The following is a 21303-nucleotide window of genomic DNA, read 5'->3' as shown; positions in this document are numbered from 1 at the left end:
CACACACACACACACACACACACACACACACACACACACACACACACGTACGAACGTGTCCAGTGATCAAAGAAACTCCCTATGCCACGAAAATCTCAAATCCTGGAAAGCCACCTTCTCGGGGGGAGCAGTAGGGGAAACAGAGGCTTTGCAACAGACTCTGAAGATCGAATTCTGGCTCTGTTGGACTTATAGAGTGCATTACAGAGTCAAGGGTCCCCACTCAGAAGGCCCAGCCTCAAACACTCAACCTTTCAGATCTGGAGACTCTTAGCAAGAGCACTTTAGCTGATCTCACCTGTGCAGAGAGAGGCAGGTCCCAATTCTTATTTACCCTAAGGCCTCTGTACTTTGAGTGAGCGTCAGTTACAGGAATATAGAGCACATCTACCTGAATGCCCCTTTACACTGTCGGAGCTGTGCAAAAGGGCCTTAGTGCAAATGAGGATCAGGCCCACAATATTTACAAGAGCCAGTCCTCAAACCACTTACAGCCTTGGAGAGCAAAATCAAATTACACCATCAATTTAGTTTTGCTAAGAACCACTAGTCTGAATAGATCACCTTAGACCAGATTATATGTAGTTGTCCACATGTGGATATTTTCCCTCTCCCTACTCATTTCAGCAGCTAAAAAAAAGCAGCTGTTAATGTAGAAATGCTAGTTTAAGTATTTTCTGTCAAAACTTGTCTTACTTTTACTGACAATAATTTAGAAGCACAGATTTTATTTATTTATTTAGCACAGTAGAATACATACCCTGTATACCTGACGTTTTGGAAGCATGCAAACCATTCCAGCTGTAAGACTGCGTTTGGAAGCTTTGGCAGTCTTGCTGCACTACATTTGTATCACAGTGCCAGCCCAGAAGAGCCTGAGTTTCTGAAGCCCATATCCAGAGCACGGATAGCAGGAGAGGGAAAGCCACACCAAGAGGCATCACATGAAAACAAACCTTATGCTACTGGAGCCCCACTCCAGAACATGGCGAGGATAAGGCCAAGTAGACAAAGCTGCTATCCCTTATCTACTGGGGATGGGCTCCCAAATTCAGGGGCTTTTCTTACCTACCCAAGTAGCCATGCCTCTCCTGCTAGCCATACTCCACCCACCCATGGAGCACATGCTTTCTGGTTTGGTGTCACAATACAGTAGCAATTATCTTATGACAAACATCACCATACCACCACTAGAGCCAGTTGCAAATGAACAACAAAAAATGTTGAAAATGTTGACCATCACTCAACCATTTTTCATCAAAATCTTGCAATTTTGAAAATTTTCAACCAGCTCTAAATATAAGGCTCCATGCTGGGCACAGAGACGCACCCACACAGATGTGCAGGATCAGGGCCAGACTTCAGGTAAGATTAAATTTACCAAACGTTAACACATAGAATGTGACAGATCTACTGTTCTGAGAGGGTCCCGTACCCTGGAAACCATGAAATCCCACTAAATTAGCTTATCATCACATTACTGTTTGTGTTGGTTTAATTAGGTTAAACATTTTAAAAATTGTTATTGCGTTTTTAACAGCAATATAATGATACAATGCTTAATAAGATTAAATTATTGGAAAGGGAAGGACAAACAAAAAGAAGATAAGAATAGAGGTCAGGAAATGGAAGATTGAATGAGACACTGTGTGACGGGGTGTGATGAATAGAAGCTTTCACATTATTTGGCTCACCCTGTGCCTACACTGTCCCCCTACCAGCTTTCCATACGACTGTTTGGGGACGATCACATTTTCTTTGTATTCAAACCGTTACTCTTCCAGACTTTGCCTCGTCAAAGTCAAAGTTTAATTTCTCTATGAGTCACCCATCACTGACTGCCCCAAATAACAGTTCTGAGATTCAATTAAATTGGTGATTTTACCAAAAGCAAGACAGAGAAAAAGTGTAAAATCAAAGATAGTACTAGGCTAATACTTCTAAAAATATTGCTAGACAGGCAGAAATGTTTATTTTGTAAAGTAAGAATCTATTATCCAGATCCAGAAATGGCAGAATCTTTGGTGATTGATCCACAGCTCAAAAACTGTTTCACAGCTTCTGAATCCAATTTTACAAACTTCACCCTCACTGTCCTCCAAATGCATCTGTTAGCAAAAGCCTTCTCCACTTAAACATCTCTGTTTTCTCACTTCTATATTCATGGTGACAGGATGCTTATTACACCCCATTTTTACTGGTCCACTAAGGAAAATATAACTGCACAAACTCATTCATTCTCAGCTAGGAGGTTTTGTTCCTAGCAACATTAGATCAGTATCAATGGAAACACCAATTCCAACCTATCTTTTCAGATACATGTCTCTCCACCAAGGAAATTTGAGTGTCCTACCCTCAAGTACACCATATGCATCCATTAGTGGCTCTTCCATCTATTTTAACAACCCTTAATTAACAGCTTGAGTCAGACCTGGCAAATTCCTAGCAGCTCTGGGCCGAGAGGTTACTTCCCAATAAGTAAATTACGGTTTCTTAATAAGACACATACAGATTGATATAATTGTTAGAGTCTTTGAAGAAAAATTCCAGATGAGGCCAAGGTAAGGAAGAGAACAGCTAACTGTAATCCAAATGAAGTTCCTAATACTGTTAACACTTAAGCACATGAGTAACTTTACCCCAGGCGTGATCCAATGGATTCAAATGGGACAATTCATGTGAGTAAAATTATCCATATGCGTAAGTGTTTTCATGATCAAGCTCTGACTCCACAATGGGTTTATCTACCAAGAAAATGTGTCTTGTCTGGGCTAATGCAATAACAAAAAATCAATAAAGGATAGCTTACTTTTAAAGGATTTTTTTATTTTATGTTATAAACAACAAAGTAGCATTTAAAGAATATAACAACACTGGGCCTCAACTATATCCTACTTCAAATGAAACTTCACATGACCCTTACTGAGAAGAAACAAAAATACCAAAAAATTTTTTTACATCTTTAAAGCTCAAAAACTGGAAGCAATCAGAACTTTCCTAACTAAAACTGTGAACATGCCACATTCCCCCACATAGTTATATACCATTAATATACTTGGGTAACTGATCCTACCAGAGCTGATGGCAGGATTCGAACCTTCACTGTTAAAAAGCATTAGATACTATTTCTTGAGCTAGCAGTTCTCAAACTTCATTGCACTGCGACCCACTTCTGACAATAAAAATTACTGCATGACCCCAGGAGGGGAGACCGAAGCCTGAGCCTGCGTGAGCCCTGCCACCCTAAAGCCAAAGCCCAAGCCCCACTTCCCTGGGTGGGGTTGGGGGGCCAAAGCCCAAGGGCATCAGTCCAGGCTGGGGCTTGTAACCTGAGCCACACTGCCCAGGACTGAAGCCGAAGCCTGGCCTCACTGCCCAGGGCTTCAGCCCTCGGGCTTCAGCCCTGGGCAGTAGGGCTTGGACTTTGACTTTGGCCTTGGGCAGCGGGGCTTGGGCTTTGGCACTGGGCCCCAGCAAGTCTAACGCCAGCCCTGATGACCCCATTAAAATGGGGTCATGACCCACTTTGGGGTCCCAACCCACAGTTTGAGAACCGCTGAAGGAATAAGTACATTAGCTGAAAGCATAACCTCTTGTGTGGGCCAGCTACTAGAGGAGGATGAAGACATAAGAACGGCCATACTGGGTCAGACCAAAGGTCCATCTAGCCCAGTATCCTGTCTTCCAACAATGACCAATGCCAGATGCCCCAGGGGGAATGAACAGAACAGGTAATCATCAAGTGACCCATCCCCTGTCGCCCATTCCCAGCTTCTGGCAAACAGAGGCTAGGAACACCATCCCTGCCCATCCTGGCTAATAGCCATTGATGGACCTATCCTCCATGAATTTATCTAATTCCTTTTTGAACCCTGTTATAGTCTTGGCCTTCAGAACATAGTTCTCTTACTGTGTTTTTTAATTTGGGATATACATTTAAGTTGAGCCTCTATTATGGTGTCTTTAAAAAGTTTCCATTCAGCTTGCAGGGATTTTACTTTTGGTGCTGTAGCTTTTAATTTCTGTTTAACTAACCTCCTCATTTTTGTGTAGTTCCCCTTTCTGAAATTAAATGCTACAGTACTGGGCTGCTGTGGAGTTTTCCCCACCACAGAGATGTTAAATTTAATTATATTATGGTCACTATTACCAAGCGATCCAGCTATATTCACCTCTTGGACCTAATCCTGTGCTCCACTTAGGACTAAATCAAGAATTGCCTCTCCTCTTGTGGGTTCCAGGACAAGCTGCTCCAAGAAGCAGTCATTTAAGGTGTCAAGAAACTTTATGTCTGCATGCCTTCCTGAGGTGATATGTACCCAGTCAATATGGGGATAGTTGAAATCCTGCATTATTATTGAGTTTTTTATTTTAATAGTCTCTGCGCATGAAACTGGAAGCATTTCAGAGAATGCTACCATGGAGGTCCTGGACTTCAAACTCTTACCTAGCAGCCTAAATTTGGCCTCCAGGATCTCTCTCTCCTATCCTTCCCTATGTCATTGGACACATGCTTCCTTGATGGGGTTACATTTGTATAACTAGAATTTGGCCACATCTGCATTATATGCATTATCATCTGCAATGCAGCTTAATCATCATCTGGTCATTCAGGTGATGACTTATTGTAAAAAGTCATTTACTAATAGCATATATAAAAATAGAACATTTTGAGGGGGACACAGGAAACAGCACTGTGAGATTCAGCTTTTAGACATATTTAAAGCATGTTTAGTTTTGAGAAAAGAAGACTGAAATGGGAACCTGATAACAGTCCAAATACATTGAGGGCTGTTATAAAGAGGACCATGATCAATTGTCTTCCATGTCCACTGAAGGTAGGACAAGAAGTAATTGGCTAGATCTGCAGCCAGGGTGATTTTTTTTTTTTTAGATATTAGGAAAAGCTTTCTAATTATAAGGATAGTGAAACACTGGAACAGATTAAGAGAGGTTGTGCAATCCCTATCATTGAAGGTTTTTAAAAACAGGTTAGACCAGGGGTAGGCAACCTATGGCACGTGTGCCGAAGGTGGCATGTGAGCTGATTTTCAGTGGCACTCACACTGCCCGGGTCCTGGCCACCGGTCTGGGGGGCTCTGCATTTTAATTTTATTGTAAATGAAGCTTCTTAAACATTTTGAAGACCTTATTTACTTTACATACAACAATAATTTAGTTATATGTTATAGATTTATAGAAAGAGACCTTCTAAAAACGTTAAAATGTATTACTGGCACGCGAAACCTTAAATTAGAGTGAATAAATGAAGACTCGGCCCACCACTTTTGAAAGGTTGCCGACCCCTGGGTTAGACAAACATCTGTCAGGGATGGGCTAGGTCCTGACTCAGCATAGAGGGATGGAATAGGTCAGTTTTTGTCATCCTTTCCAGACTACTCTACCCCTTTCAGGAGTTTGATATCGCTTGCGCACCCCCAAGTTACACCTCATGTCAAAATTACTTGCTTACAAAATCAGACATAAAATACAAACGCGTCACAGCACACTAGTACTGAAAAATTACTTACTTTCTCATTTTTCCATATAATTTATATAATAAATCAATTGGAATATAAATATTGTACTTACATTTCAGTGTATTGTATATAGAGCAGTATAAACAAGTACTTGTCTGTATGAAATTTTAGTTTGTACTGACTGTACCCCTGGTTGAGAACCATTGGAATAGGTGACCTCTCAAGGCCCCACCCAGCCCTATATTTCTATGATTCTATATCAGGCCAAATTCTGCCCTGAACACAATGGATTTACACCAGCGATGAATTGGGACTATACACCTTAACTATATTGTATGTGGAAAATATTGCACCTAACAGCAAAGTCAAAATGACTTAGATGGAATAAACTGGCAAGCTGAGCTGTTTCAAACAAAAGTTATGATCTGCTGGGACTGGATTTATGTTATTAAGTATACAAATGTTCAAACTCTAATGATGGAAGAGCAATGTTGTAAAAATATTTTATTAGAATGACCAGAGCAATTCATTAAAATAAGGTTAGATTTAAATAACAACCCCAGAATCTTTTAGTTTTGAGATTTATTATTAGGATTCTGGACACAGAGACAAAATGTAAATATTTTAAAGAAGTTCAAATAAATGGGAAAAAGTTACACTCACTCTCAGCCCAGGAAATCCAGGAGGCCCAACGCCACCAACAACTCCCTTTAAAGAAAGAAAGAGTATATGAAACAATCAGAACTTTAATATTTTAATACACCCCCACAGGTAATGAAAGGTGATCTGCAAAGAAAAAGAAATTGGAATTCTGGCTTATCTCTGATGTATGAATAGGACCTGAAAGATGACTGACTAACATTGTGCATAAAGAATGTATGTGCTAAAAGCCTCTTTATCAAGGTAAGAGAACCCATAATAAACATGACGTGAGAAATGAAATCCTGCCTTTAAAACCAGGGAAGATCAGACTTGACATTCCTGCTACTTTAAGGGGGAAAACAAAAGAGGGAATGGGAAACTATTTTTTGGGGGGTGGGGAGGGGGGAGACACAGCATGTCAGGCTCCTTTTATCTATAACAGGGAAGCCAAAAAAAGGCCCAAGCTCCATTTAAAAATGTATTTCTTTGCAGACTGCCTTGAAAGGCAATGTTCTCTTTATGGGCAATTGTTTATGTATATCTAAAACTGATTCAAATTTTAGTGCACATCTGAAGTGAACAGAGAGTTCATTATAATTATTCTTTCTTTCACAGCTGGAGAATATTTTTTAATAAGTTTCAGAAAATAAATTACTTCAAACTTTTTTAGCAATTTAAACAAACTACTGGCTCTTTCCTGCCCAAATTAAACTCTGTGGCTGCAGAATCTCAAAGGTGCTATGAACCTTATGGGTTACCCAGCCTCAAAGACTGCAATCTCTATGCTCCCCCCTTTAGCCACCCAGGTCTACCTCCTTCCAGGCTCAGACTCTATGCAGCTTAATTACCATATGGCCAACCAGGTGATAGAAATTATGTCAGGGGCTCACTGCGTCCCTCCACATCCTAATGTTGGAGGTGGGGCGAATGAAAGCAAATTTGGGCCCACTGTGAAGCTATTGTTTGGGCTTTCCAGCTGTGAGACCAAAAGATTTAAAGGGTAACTTCTTCCTTCTCTGCCAGCCACCCATCCACTAGCCCCAAACTCCTCTGTCGTACCAGCTGGGAGGGTTCTATTCTGCATGGGCTGTGGATGGGGAATGTAACATGTACATGATTAAGGGCTAGGGAGGGAAGCATGAAAACAGGGATGGAATAATCCTGGTAAACAGAAGGAGGCTGGGATGTGAAGAGTATGATTTGTCCCAGCCAGAGCTGAGATAACGGGGGAGACTTCCTGAGTCTCCAGGGACCTCTAGCTCTTATCGCCACAGAACTCCCAGTCAGCATGCAGTAGCAATAGCTCCTGCTCCACATCATCAGCACTAGAGTACGCTCAGTAAATATCACATTAGATTTGCAACCTGACCTCCAGCCCCCTGCAGCTGCAGACTTGGCACCTTGCCTGAACCAGCCCGGCAGGGTGGGTTTTTTGCTGGCTATTTGAAGAGGCTGTGATAGCAGCAGCTGTCTTGCTAGATTAGAAGAAACTCATTTTCAAATGTGTGGTGCTAAAATGCAGTTCTTTGTAATGTTTAAGTCTGTAATTTAGGACCTAGACTTGCTGAGTTTGTCTCTATTAAAGTGTTGCTCTTCCCCTTCAGTTCTGGTGGAAAGAACGCATCTGCTTTGGAGAGGGGCAGAGGGGCAGAACGAACTGACCCTTGTGTATAATTTGTACAGCAGTTGGTTACACTAATAAAGCCCTTTGAGTTCTTTCAAGATGAAAAGTTCCACAGAAGTGAAAGATATTATATTACTTAACCCCTTGGCGAGCTTCATTCCAGAGATCAGAAATGCTGAATACATTACTGAGTGCCAAAATCCTGGTGCCACTGGGCAATCAAGGCACCAGCAAAACTTTAAAGAGTTTCCAGTTGGTGCAGCAGAGGAGGGGTCATCCTCAGAGATTTTGTTACTATTCCCTGGTTCTTCGCCCAGCTCCTGGCCCCCATCCAGGTTAGAGTAGCCCGCAGGCACTAACTGCCCATCTTTCCCAAGGGAACATCCATCAGCTGAGAACAGCTGCAATCTGGTGACTCCTACTCCCTGTTCATTGTGTCAGGGACCATGGGAAGAGTGGTAGAGGAACTAGCTCTACATCTATGGGGGGCTCCTCCACGCCAGGGGAATCCAAAGCTAAGAGCTGCAGCCAGAGTCAACTAAGAACAGGGCAAGAGAGAGGCTCCTTTGAAGTCAGTACTGAAACAATGACATGATGACTGTCACATGTTTTGATTACTGCATCATCAGAGCACTTTATTCTGAAGAGGTGTTGCCAAAGAAAGAGCAGCTGCCCTACTAATGCTGAGTTACTAAAAAAGACAGATGAGGAAAAGACAGGTCCAGAAGCTTATTCAGTAATAGTTCAAAGCTAGTAAACACCTGAACATACTAAAGCCAGTTTCCTAAGAAACAACTTCAGAATATCCCCTTTTTAAGAGACCCTGGAACTGTAGTTTAATCATATCAATGCAAGGTCATGTCCTAGGGCCCTAGTCACTAAGAATTTTAGCAAGGATGCAGATTTCTTTAGTTAGCTTAAACAGGCAAGAGTTTGATCCTGAAAGGTGCTGAGCATCTGCAGCTCCTAATGGGAGCTGGCCACATTCAGCAGCTTTCAGAAACTCTCTCGCTTATCTGAGCACCTTCAATGTAAAATCAAGAGCAATAGCAAATTTCTAGTGGACTTCATTGAATCTCTCCTTCATTTCAAGGGGTTTGTTTGTTTTTTGGACAGGTTTTATCAAGGACACATTTTAATACCATCATATTGTAAATTGCAAAGTCACACACACAATTTGACACTTACAGGACTCCCATCTGCGCCAGGGGGGCCTCTGTTTCCAAAGTCACCTGGAAAACCCTGGTAACAAAAGAGAGGTAACACTGTTAGAATCACAGCACACACCGGATATTATTCTTCACATTACACTTGGAAATGGGTACGAATGTGTAAGAAATTTGGCAAGAATGAATGACTTGTCCTTTCTTATCCAAAGCTGGAATTTGGACATCTAAATCCTATAGGTTCCTTTGAAAACCCCAGCCCAAATTGATCAAAGGTACTAGAAAGTAAGATGATATTAGGAAGAAGGGGAGAAAATAAACGATTTCAGCTGCAGAATTCAAAACACATTTCATTGTCTTTCTCCAAAATCCCATCCAAGAAAGATGTGAGAAGATTTTTTGGATGACATTTTGAGTTGCAAGAATTTGACATTATCCTCTTACTGAGCCCTTATTAGGTCGATACTATGCAAGTGCCCATTGGAATGTTTGTTTGGGGTCTTTGGATACCCAGTTCCGTGCCTTTACTACAAGATCACATCTTCCCCATACCCTATAGTATTTACCTAACCCTGTTTTTTAATATTTATGGATGAAAACTCAATATGACAAATGTGCATTACAATCAATGACCAATATGAGGGACTCAGCGCTGCTCAGAATTAAACCTTCATTTTCTAATCATTCTGTATGCAAAGTTATCTTTGCCAATGTAAACTAATGCATGCTTGCCTGGTTGAGTCTGCAGCTAGAGACTGAAACACCACCACCAAATGAGGTATGAATTTCATCAATCATCTTAGCAGAGTGTTGACTTCAGAGTTTAGTTATTGGGGTAGTGATGCTATGTAGTCACCAGGATGTACCTGGAATCTGATTGGACAAGTGAAATTTCAATTTTGAGCCAAAATTAGCATTGTTGCCTTGGGCTGCAGGACTTGTAGTCCTGCCTTCCTGGAATCACGATCTTTCTTGCTCCCTATTAAGGATCCTATTTTACTTCACCAGATGTTGCCCTTGGAAAGGAAGCACGAATTGACTGAATTATTTTAATTCCTATTGATTTAATATCCCTATCAAATGCTCACTAACCAACTGGAAAAGCCACATGTGGGAGAGAGTGGATTCAGTGCGGTGGTGCACAAAAGTTAATGCCCACAAGAGCAGCACAATTCTGTTGTAAACAAGAGCACAAAAAATGTAGTGATCAATGCCAATATATTAAGTTGGAGGGAAGGTGTGTAGTGGAGAACTATGCAGAGCACTGCTAGGATCAGTCTGATTTAACACATTTCTTAATAATCTAGAAGAGGTAGTAAAACAGCACACCAATGAAATTGCAGATGATACTAAATTGGGAGGGGATTCTGCTTGGAAAAATGCAAGCTACTACAGCCAGGAAAAAAAACATCTTACATATAGATAGTATGGGAATAAAATATCTTGCAAGCACCAGGGCTGTAAGAGAGCCAAGAATGATCCTGGACATATGAGCTTGTGATACAGCTGTAAAATTCCAATGTAATTTTGTGCTACATTTGCCAAGACATCCTAAAAGTAGGGAACATGGTATTTGAATGGACAGTTCATAGTTGCTAGCATAGTATTTTTAGACTGTACTAGAGGACACAGTTTGCTATGTTTCCTTTCCACCCTCACAGGTGTTTCAGACAGTGGATTAACACCATTTATGGACTTACTGGCCATCCCTCCACAATTGCTCTGATCCATCCTTAACCTTCTCAGTGCATTCTCATAGGGTTTGTCTTGTTCATACTGCAACTTCAGCAACATGATTTAGCTCAAGTAATTCAAGTTCACTAACACAATTGTAAATTCTAGTGTATTGTAGATATTCCACAATAGTTTGTTCCAGGAGATAAACATTTGTTCCTAGTCATGGTTCACCCTAGGTCAGTGGTTCTCCACAATTTGTTATGTGGGTTGCATCCAGTACTACCTGTATGGCCCTGAGGATGTCACATCGGCCGCAGCTGTGTGCTGACTGGGCCACAGGTTGAGAACTACTGCCCTAGGCTGAGCCCCAGGATAAGCTAGGATCCAGAACATACTTTTGGGAGTGTTTGCACGGAGATTTACAAATATTTGTGAGTGTGCATGTTAGAATTCACAACTAGTTAACTCACATTAACTGGAACCACCCTTCCATTCCCACCGACTGGAGGGAGCAGTTTCTTTCATCCTGCATATAATTATTTCATAAATATTACCTTTTCTGCTCTCAGGTGTTTTCAAGGTTATAGTTTTCTCTCTGTATAGCTGCAAGAGTAGATTAAGTTACTAACCTTTCACCTCCAGTGGGCCATGCTCAGAAGTGCCTCAGGTCACACATACTATTAGTTTAGCCCTTTCAACCTTCCTTCGTTAGGTTGTCTAGCTCATGATTTAGCAGAGCTAAATATCTTTAGTTAAAAGCTGGGAAGGGGGAGAGAGGTGCCTAACAATGGATAAACAGGGACCACAGGCGAGGAACTGCAGGAACCTTAACAGTTGCAGTGGGGAGGTGGGAAGTTTGCCCTGTAATGCAAAATACCTCTGGATATCTCAGCCATGTTTTTCTTTAATCAGAACTATTAGTCTTTTACCTTGGAGTCGTCATAAGAACTGGAGTTTAACTAAATAATAAGGGAAAATTATCTTGTAAAACTCTCCTCTCCTCCACAACCATTGAACTAGAGTTGTTCCAGCTAGTATTGTTTTGTCTTGTATTGTCTGGTTTGGTCTTATTTACTTATACTTTGTCTTGTTCTTTTCAGTCTTGTCTTATTTTGTTCCAGTCAGTTTTCACTGTGGACAAGAATATGTCCCACTCCTATTCCTCTGTGAATGTACCATTAATAGTCTATATAGCATCTTGCAATAAGTTACTAGGCTCATAATTCCTCATATTTTCATCATAATGTGAATTAAATTGATTTATTCATTCTAATTCATGTGCTGACTTTTGAATTGTAATCATTACAATGAACGAACATTGTATTTTTAACAGAAATAATAAAATATCAATTATGAAAAGGAGAAAGACAGGTCAGATTGAATGGACGGTTGCATAGTAGATGGTTGTTTATTACAAACCGCAAGTCAGCTCACTACTTCAGCACTCCGGGGAGTAATGCTGGCCTAATCCTGGCTCTCCTGAAGTCAATGAGAGCTTTGCCAATGTCGTCAATTGGGCCAGGATTTCACCCAAGGAGTTTAAGCCCTGACAAATTACTGTCTGTGACTGCATCTGAAGTTTTAATTTGTCAGGTGTTCTCTAGATCAATTCTGAAACATTCTCCATGCTCTGTAGCAGCTTTGCACATTCAAAATACACAACAAACTATTCAATGTTTTATGATTCATCCATTAAAAAACGCCATTGGATGGCTATGGTAATCTCAATATTTAATGTAAGTAAATGAAAAAAACTGTGGAAATTCATTACTGGACATTGTATTAAAATCTATAAAGGAAGTTAAACCATTAAAGTTCCTACAACAGTGTAAACGTATCCACATCACACAGATACAATTTAATATCCTTTGGATTTCTAGTTAAATAGAGGAATGTGGCTTATTCACAACAAAATGCAGACATGCTCAACTGACCAGGTTGTATTTACCAAAAGTGAAGCGGCGAGGAATACATTACAGCTGTTACCACCCTGATGTCACCACTGCTGCCCTTTTTACAGGCCTTCTGCTGGGAGAGCAGGAGGCCAGCTTTCCTTAGCAGTTGACACTACAGAGACGCTCTAATGGTGAAGGTGGCAGAGGGATGCACTGAATCAAGGCATCCCCAGGCAACATCCCTGTCCTGGCAAACACAGTTAACTTTTTGGGCTGCACTGACCTTCTAAGAGCCTTCTGAGGAAGGGATGTTTGCTGCCATTTTCTGCTACCTCTTCCTTTTGTCAAAGTTTCTGCCACCAAGCTCCTGAATTTTCACTGGCTGAAGCCCTCCCAAACACAGGATGACCCTGGCCCAAGGTGTTTTTTGCATTCTGTTGCAAACTAACAAACAGGGCCAATTTCTCAGAAAATTCTCCTAAGTCTGCATGTGTTAAAGCCAAAAGATAGCCCTCCAAATTGACCAGTTTTCAGCAAAAATGATTCAGGCCATTTCCAAGCAACAAACAGGCCCATCTATCATACTGTGAAAATTGTATTCAATATCTGATGATGGTGCTCACAAGTGACAATTGATATACCTTAACTTTAAGGTACGAGTTTTTCATAACATAAATAGACTGTATAACATTTATTCCTTATGTGGCTGCTGATTCAGTAGAGGTTCATAATGTTAATTATTAAATATAACAGATTTTGAAATTAACTTGAAAACCTATCCATTCTGGGCCAAATTTTCAATTGGACTCTGAAATTGTATCGTGAAATTTCACATGTGCAAAATGGGGATTTGACATAGTGCCATGTTATTAAAATATCTTTTGCTTATTCGAGGCCACCTTCTGGGAAGCCATAGTCAAAGGCTAATTTACTGCTCTTTTAAGAAATATAGCATATTTTGGGGAGGATGTGTGCCCCAATAGATGTTAAACTCCAGATGACACCCATGAAGACACACGTTTTTAAATAGAAATTAACAGTTGGATCAAAAGTGAAATGGAGGAAGCAACAAGGCAATTTTTCCAATTACTAGGTCTCAGATTCAGACTGTAGGTCAGGTGTGGGCAAACCTTTTGGCCTGAGGGCCACATCTGGGTATAGAAATTGTATGGCGGGCCATGAATGCTCACAAAATTTGGGGTTGGGGTGCGGGAGGGGGTGAGGGCTCTGGGGTGGGGCCAAAATGAGGAGTTCAGGGTGTGGGAGAGGGCTCTGGACTAGGGCAGAGGGTTGGGGTGTGGGGGGCTGTGAGGGCTCCAGCTGGGGGTGCAGGCTCTGGGGTGGGGCTGGGAATGAGGGGTTGGGGGTGCAGGAGCATGCTCTGGGCTGGGACCGAGGGGCTCAGAGAACGGGAGGGGGATCAGGGTTAGGGCCGGGGGTTGGGGCACAGGAGGAGGTAAGGGGTGCAGGCTCTGGGTGGTGCTTACCTCAAGCAGCTCCTGGAAGCAGCAGCATGTCCCCCGCTCCGGCTCCTACACAGAGGTGTGGCCAGGCGGCTCTGCACACTGCCCTATCCACAGGCGCCACCCCTGCAGCTCCCATTGACCATGGTTCCTGGCCAATGGGAGCTGGGGGGGCAGCGCTTGAGGCTGGGGCAGCGTGCAGAATCCCCTGGCTGCCGCTACATGTAGGAGCTGGAAGGGGGATGAGCCACGCGGAGCCACGGCATGTGCGGAGCCTGGCAAGCCCCGGACCCTGCTCCCCGGCAGGAGCTCGAGCGCCAGATTAAAACGTCTGAATGGCCGGATGTGACCCCCGGGCCGTAGTTTGCCCACCCAGAAAAAAAGAGCAAAAGATGTTCTGGATGAGACAAGGGGACAGATTAACCATAGCCATGATATTTTCACTGTCATCATCGTGAGTTTTATAACTGATGAGAGAAGAACAATTTAGGCACTATAAAAAAGAAAAAGCATTTCCAATCTAGGAAAAGAGAAAATCTAAAACTGAAAACATAATAGTACTACTGTGTAGCAAATGTTTTATTACATCAGTAATATCATCTAGCATATTGCTATAACACATCCTAGAAAACAAGAAAATTCATATTTTTAACAGAAAACAGGTCTGTAGTATTTTCACACAGTTACAATGGACTAGACTAGCAGATTGTTGGTATAGTTTAAAAGGTCTGCTTTGTCAGTTTGAGTACTAGTTGTTGTAACTCAGGGATTGGCAACCTTTGGCACGCGGCCTGTCAGGGAAATCCGCTGGTGGGCCGGGATGGTTTGTTTACCTGTAGCATCCGCAGGTTCGGCTGATCGCAACTCCCACTGGCTGTGGTTCGCCGTTCCAGGCCAATGGGAGCTGCAGGAAGCAGCAGCCAGCACATCCTTTGGCCCACACCGCTTCCCGCAGCTCTCATTAGCCCGGAACGGCGAACCGCAGCCAGTGGGAGCTGCGATCGGCCAAACCTGCGGATGCTGCAGGTAAACAAACTGTCCCGGCCCACCAGTGGATTTCCCTGACGGGCTGGGTGCTCAAGGTTGCCAATCCCTGTTGTAACTAATCCTATATAGTACATTCCCAATAAATGTGCTCAAAGTAGTATATGTGAAATACTGTGCAGCATATATAACAAGACAGGTAATATAATAATATAGAAGTGGCCAGATTTTATATTACATACTTAATATGGAAAGAAATGGGACACATGCCCCTTGAATACAGAATATTTTCTTTAAAACATACTGTACATCCAACTGATTTAAAATGCAGGCAATTTCAGACTCTCTAATATTTATAATAAGGAATTCAGTCAATTGAATATTTTGTTCCATTTCAAATATGCCAAAGATATTATAAATACTAATAACTATTCAACTAGTCTGCTAATTGGTAGCATTTTGAATCCCAAAGAGATGATTTTCATGTCAGATGTTTGCTATAGTATATTAAATGCCATCTGGACAGTAAACAAAATGATGGCAAGCACAATTATTTACCAGCATTTTAAAGCATCCATCACCATGGTGTCTAGAGCTATGTTAAAAATTAAAAGAACTACCCTAAAAGAAGCCCCTGATCTTCACCTCTCAAGTTTTAGGCTGCTTTCCAAAATGCGATCATATCTGGGATTTGCCCTTCTTCCAAAAGTAATGGTGCCAGGCTGGCCATTCTTTCCCTTCATTGTTATTGATGGAAAGTTTGCACAAAGATGAGTCTTGCATTTCCCCCTGAATCGTAAGGCTAGGATTCATCTCTCTGACACTGGGGAATTCCACAGCCAAGATTCCTTTGGTGAGAGCATCCTGCTCCAACCTCTTGAGATATTCACCCTGAGGCCGTTGGGTTGGATCTGGGGAAAGAGGCATTCTATGGTCCTGATCCAACAAAGTACCTAGAGCTAAGTACCTACTGAAGTGTTTTGACGGATGGGGCCTTATGCTAACTAAACCTTAGCCCAATAGGTGCTTTAAAGATGAGGACAAAGGTCTTGGAACTGATTTCAGGATCAAGAAATAGATCTGGCATTAAGTAGAAAGCCAACGGTATGTGCAGAGTACTGGCCTGATGTGCTCTCATTGATCTCTGTTACTTAAACAGTGGACTGCCATGTGTTAAACTATTTGAAGACGGATCTCTATGGTAAAGAGTCCTCACTAGAGCGGGATGGGTGCAATACATGACTAGCTGAAGATGGAAAATTAATTTCTCACCACTTCTGCTACTTGTGTAGCTAGGAGCAGTCTAGTGAGATCAAGACATTATACCACCTTGAGAACCAGAGGTCAGGTGCCTTCAGTTGAATACAAGATTATAATTCCAGACAGTTTTTCAAAGTTTCCTATCAGCATCACCTCCTTCATACACAGATAGAGCATGAGCCATCTGCTTTTTTACTTTGATGCTCTTTCGTCTCAGAAAAGCTAGCACACTGCACATGGCTAATAAGAAACTTAACGCAAGGTGCAATAAGCATACCAATAGCATGGATCTGCTAGTGTACACTTTTGGGATGGACAAAGTAGTACATGATTCAAATGAGAAATGAGCAGCAACAATGTAGACAAAAAGCTGAACACACTATCCTGTTAGCCAATTACTTTAATACATTTCACCCTTTTTGATTCACACATTAATCTGTAGCATTAAAAACTTAAATAATAGGTTCTTGATTTTAATTAACATGTTTCAGGAGTGTCTTTTAGCACCTTTGGTGTTATGCACTGATTAACCCAAAATTCACATGTATTGGAAGCTGGTCCATATTTCACATGGTTTTGTAATAACTACGCAGCAAACACAAAAAGTACACCAACAGAGCTATACATCTCTCCCTCCTCAGTATTTTACATCCAGACAGCAAAAGTCTTAAAGTATAACCATGTGGCAGAAAACAAAGAACTTGGCACATAACAGATCATGCTACAGTTTTCTGATCTATCAGAAATACTGTAAACCTTAGTATGCCTAGCAGATTTGTGTCTGCCCCCAGATACAGAAATACGTTTGTATTAAGTAGGGAATAGCTTTAACTTGCCAACAGTTGCTTTCTACTATTTTTTCTACAAACATCTGAAATTATTAGACGCTGCAACTGACTTGTATTCAGGCCAACACCTGAATCAGACTCCTCATAAAGTCTGGAATCATAAATCTGTGTTGCATTAACAATAATTTTTTAAAACTGTTTGCATTATTCTGTGACCTTTTAACCCCATGGCAGTCACACTGATAGTTCCAATGGCTGAACTGGCCATCAGGTTAAGAATTCGTAATTTACATTTATTTAGCAGCACCACTAAATTTACCCAACAAGTTGTCATTTTTCTGTAGTGCCAGGTATGTGCTGGAAACAATAATACAATCATTTGTGAATACAATGACACTAACATTTTCAGCTACTTAAAATTATATGCAGACTTACATTATTCATTTAAATTAGCAACAAAAGTAGTAACCCATATTAGTAACCTTACCAGTCTCCCCTTAAGACCCCTTTTTCCTTGCAGTCCTGGAATGCCCTGGGGAAAAAAAGAAAGAAAGAAAGAAAAGAGAATCTACAATCTAAAAAATCTACAGAATCTAGATTTTTTAAAAGTGATTTTAATTACACATTATTGGCATGCACATTTGATGGCAAAAGGCAATCTAAAAATCACCACCACAAAAAGCAGACACTGTACCTATTTCTTGTTATAAGAGAGCAGGGAGAATGGGATGGAGAAATGTAAATTGTGATCTCTTCACTCCAGGCATATTAGTTGAATGTGTCCTAGAATGTTGAGAAGGGCCTGCTCTGGCTGTCATTAAGCTCAATGGAAAAACTTTCCTTGATTTCAATAGTAGAAAGATTAGGCTCAAAAGCAGTTATCAGATTATCATGGGCATTTTTGTCTTAAACGCATACCAGGCAATTCAGAAATGTGATTTATACATGGACTGAAATTACTCTTAGAGGAAACTTTCACTGCTCACTTCAATGACAAGAACAAGCTCCCAATCTCAGAAGTTTTAGATGAAATCCAATCTTCACTTTACAGCCAATTCAGATTGATTAACCTTGGTGCTATTTTGATTTTGTTCACTAGATTCATTCTAATCAGCAGATTTTATTATTTAATAGGATGACATTTGCACACACCCCCAATCAGTTTTGCTGTCAGAAAAGCCTTATTTTCCTTTTTAAAAAGAGTTACATAAATAATAAAGTTTTCCTTGGTCTCATTCTGGGATATGTTATACTTCAGTGTGTTTCATTATCATAAATGTGTACATATTTAATAAATGGTTCATTAAACCTACTCTTTCTCCTTCAGGTCCTGGCTGTCCTGCCACCCCTGGAGGTCCAATGAAACCCTTAGAACAGAAAAATAATTCTTAAATTTCTTCATTAAAAGGTTGCATCTCAAGAACAAGGCTAGATACAGATTTACCACACATTTATGTACGTATAGTGGTTTGAGATTCTGGGTGAAATCTTGGCTCAGTTGAAGTCAATGGCAAAACTCCCAGTGAGTTCAATGTGACCAGGATTTCACCCTCCAAATCCAACTGATGGTGACAATCCCCCACCATTGCAGAGATAACGTACAAATTAACCATACTAGGAAAAAAATTCCCAAATGATATACTATTGCATCAGAAAGTGCTGATCAAAGAAATATTTAAAATTTTCCTTTCAAATTTACAATATTCCTCACCTGTAAATCAAAAAGAAATTTTTTTTTGTGAATAAGTTTGAGTGATTTCCACTACAAAGGAATTATTTTGCAAGTTTATCTTGTCACAGCTGGATTGTTTTAATTAAAACGTGACTAAGATGTCTTCTCCCTCCCTGCTTAAATAGAAGGGGAGAATTGTCTATCCCATTAAAAAACTAGTGACATATCATTGTAAGCCTCAGTTTAATTGTAACTGCATCATGCCATGCTTTCTTTCCATGTAGAGAGTGATGCTGTCTGAGGGTACATCTACACTGGAACTGGAAGTTGAAATTTTCAGCTCAAGGAGACATCCCACACTAGCTCTGACTGAGCTTGTGTGCCAAAAATAGAAGTGTCGCTGCAGTGGTGCAGTGGGAGGAACTAGCTGCCGAGAGTACATGCCTAGGATCTCAGACGAGATTATATTTGGGGCAGTTATCCTCTCCCATTGCTTGCGCCACTGTGGTTGGACTAGATGACCTCCTGAGGTCCCTTCCAACCTTGACGTTCTATGATTCTATGATTCTATTTTTAGCAAAGCTAGTGCAGGTATGTCTCCTCAAGCTGGAAATTACACTTTCCAGCTCCAGTATAGATATACCCTGAGAAGTAACTTCCTTATGTTGCATCAAAATCTGAAAATCCACAGCTAAATACCACTGTGTTTAATTTTTAAAATGGTACGGTAGAAATAACTGAATTTTCGAACATAAGATCAATAGAGTAGCCAGAGTAGTAACTATTGCGATAGGACACATGCTAACCACTGTTGTCAAAATATCCAATTCACTTCCAGTTAAATGAATAAAAATAAAGTTAAGAAAGTGAAAACATTAAACTGAAGAAATTCTCAAATGAAAATAGCACTTAGGAGTTTTTGAAAATTTTGTCTTCTGTGACTGAATTAGGAAGCAATTCTACTTTTCATCAATATAGTGGAGATCAGCAGAAGCCCCACAAAGTCTAGTTAAATAAAAAAAATCATAATATGAAATACAATGAAAAGTTATAAAGGGCAGGAAATGTTTCTCACTCATAAGAGCTGTTATAATTCTCTGTTGAGCAAAACACAGGTGCAGCTTTCTTCTACTAGACAACGAGAATGTCATTGGTGATTACTCCACTGTTGGGTTTGAATGGGATATATGCCATTCAGAATATAAGGTGACTTGAAGGAAATCACACTTGTGTCCTTGGTCAGCCCATTTCCTTCAACATGAAACTGGTAAAAGGAGGATTGTATTAGGGGGGAAAATAAGTTCCACGTACAGGGAGCTATCCTGGGAAAATGTATTTTTTTTAAATTACGCTTAAAAAAATCCACCTCCTAAAATGTAGTAATCACTTAAATTCCTGGCTCTTAAGATTTGAGAACTAACACTATGTCCTGAGAAATTTAAACCTCCTCTCAAACCTTCAATGGTTTGTATGTGCTATATTCCATGATATTGCTTCCAAAGCTCAGTTTCACATTTTCACGGCTGTGCATACGTGACAGACACGTACAAATTCAATTGCAAATTGGCATAAACAAAAGTACAATGAAGTGATTCTACACACAGAGGCTCCGAGAGAGAATGTGCAAAGGCAGGTGCAGCATCTAATTACTGAAAAAAAGAATCAGTGTTTTCACACCTATCTCTACAGTCCTTTGAATTTAATGAAATATCTTAACCCATCTTTTGAGGATCTTAGGAAGGACAATACTCTTCTTGGTACCCCACACATTAGGGAAAAATGCAGCTCTCTTTTCTTTCCCTGCATTGTCTTAAAACCCTTAAATAAGCAGGATCCAGAGCTATCATAGGAGTGTGTTCTAACCTTAAGAGCTCAAATTATATTGACATAACTGCATGGGTCAATGGCACAAAAACATGTTTCTGGGTCAACATTACAGGCAACATCTGGCAGAAAGGATTATGTAGGAGACACCCTTTTGAAACATGACATTCTGAGATTGTTAGTATGAGTCATTTTTTGAGGAATGACAGAACAGTCATACGAAATAAGAAGAAGCTTGTGGGCCACTTAGTGGAAAAGATTGCGATCACCTTTCTCTTGTATAACAGGAGAAGGAGTTGGCTACAGGTTTATAGAGAACTTTGGGGCAAGAGAAAAAGGAACAAATGTCTGAGGGTTGAGAGCCATATGGGTCTAATATCTTTGGGATATCCCATCATATAATGAAAACTGAATTTAAGAAGAGCAAAACTTAGAGACATCTCAAAAAGCTGTTGCAGATGAAGGCTTTAAATATCTGCAATAAAAGACACAAGTGCACAGATTCAGTAACATGATGGAGAAGTTGTAACAGAAGCTTGACAGCATCATAAGGTACAGATTTAAAATTTTTATTAAAGTTAATGTTTAAGATTAAATATACACAAGTTAACTGGATAAATTCATGGAGGTTAATTCCATTAATGGCTATTAGCCAGGATGGGTAAGGAATGGTGTCCCTAGCCTCCGTTTGTCAGAGGGTGGAGATGGATGGCAGGAGAGAGATCACTTGATCATTACCTGTTAGGTTCACTCCCTTTGGGGCACCTGGCATTAGCCACTGTCGGTAGACAGGATACTGGGCTAGATGGACCTTTGGTCTGACCCAGT

General features: G+C 40.7%; 1 protein-coding gene across 1 annotated transcript in view; it reads right to left on the bottom strand.

Moving 5' to 3' along the window:
• Positions 1 to 21303, bottom strand: part of LOC112107703 (collagen alpha-1(XXIV) chain) — a 235372-nt gene that overhangs the window by 147628 nt on the left and 66441 nt on the right. Inside the window, exons 11-14 of the mRNA XM_024201528.3 lie at positions 18293 to 18346; positions 17467 to 17511; positions 8935 to 8988; positions 6144 to 6188 (exon numbers count right to left, since the gene is read on the bottom strand). Coding sequence (XP_024057296.2) covers positions 6144 to 6188; positions 8935 to 8988; positions 17467 to 17511; positions 18293 to 18346 — 198 coding nt within the window. The remainder of the gene's footprint in view (positions 1 to 6143; positions 6189 to 8934; positions 8989 to 17466; positions 17512 to 18292; positions 18347 to 21303) is intronic.

The sequence above is a fragment of the Terrapene carolina genome, unplaced genomic scaffold (assembly GCF_002925995.2).
Source record: "Terrapene carolina triunguis isolate 2854851 unplaced genomic scaffold, T_m_triunguis-2.0 Scaffold211, whole genome shotgun sequence".
Lineage (NCBI taxonomy): Eukaryota > Metazoa > Chordata > Testudines > Emydidae > Terrapene > Terrapene triunguis.
Note: the sequence above shows the minus strand (reverse complement) of the source record. Positions and strands in the feature narration are given on the sequence as shown.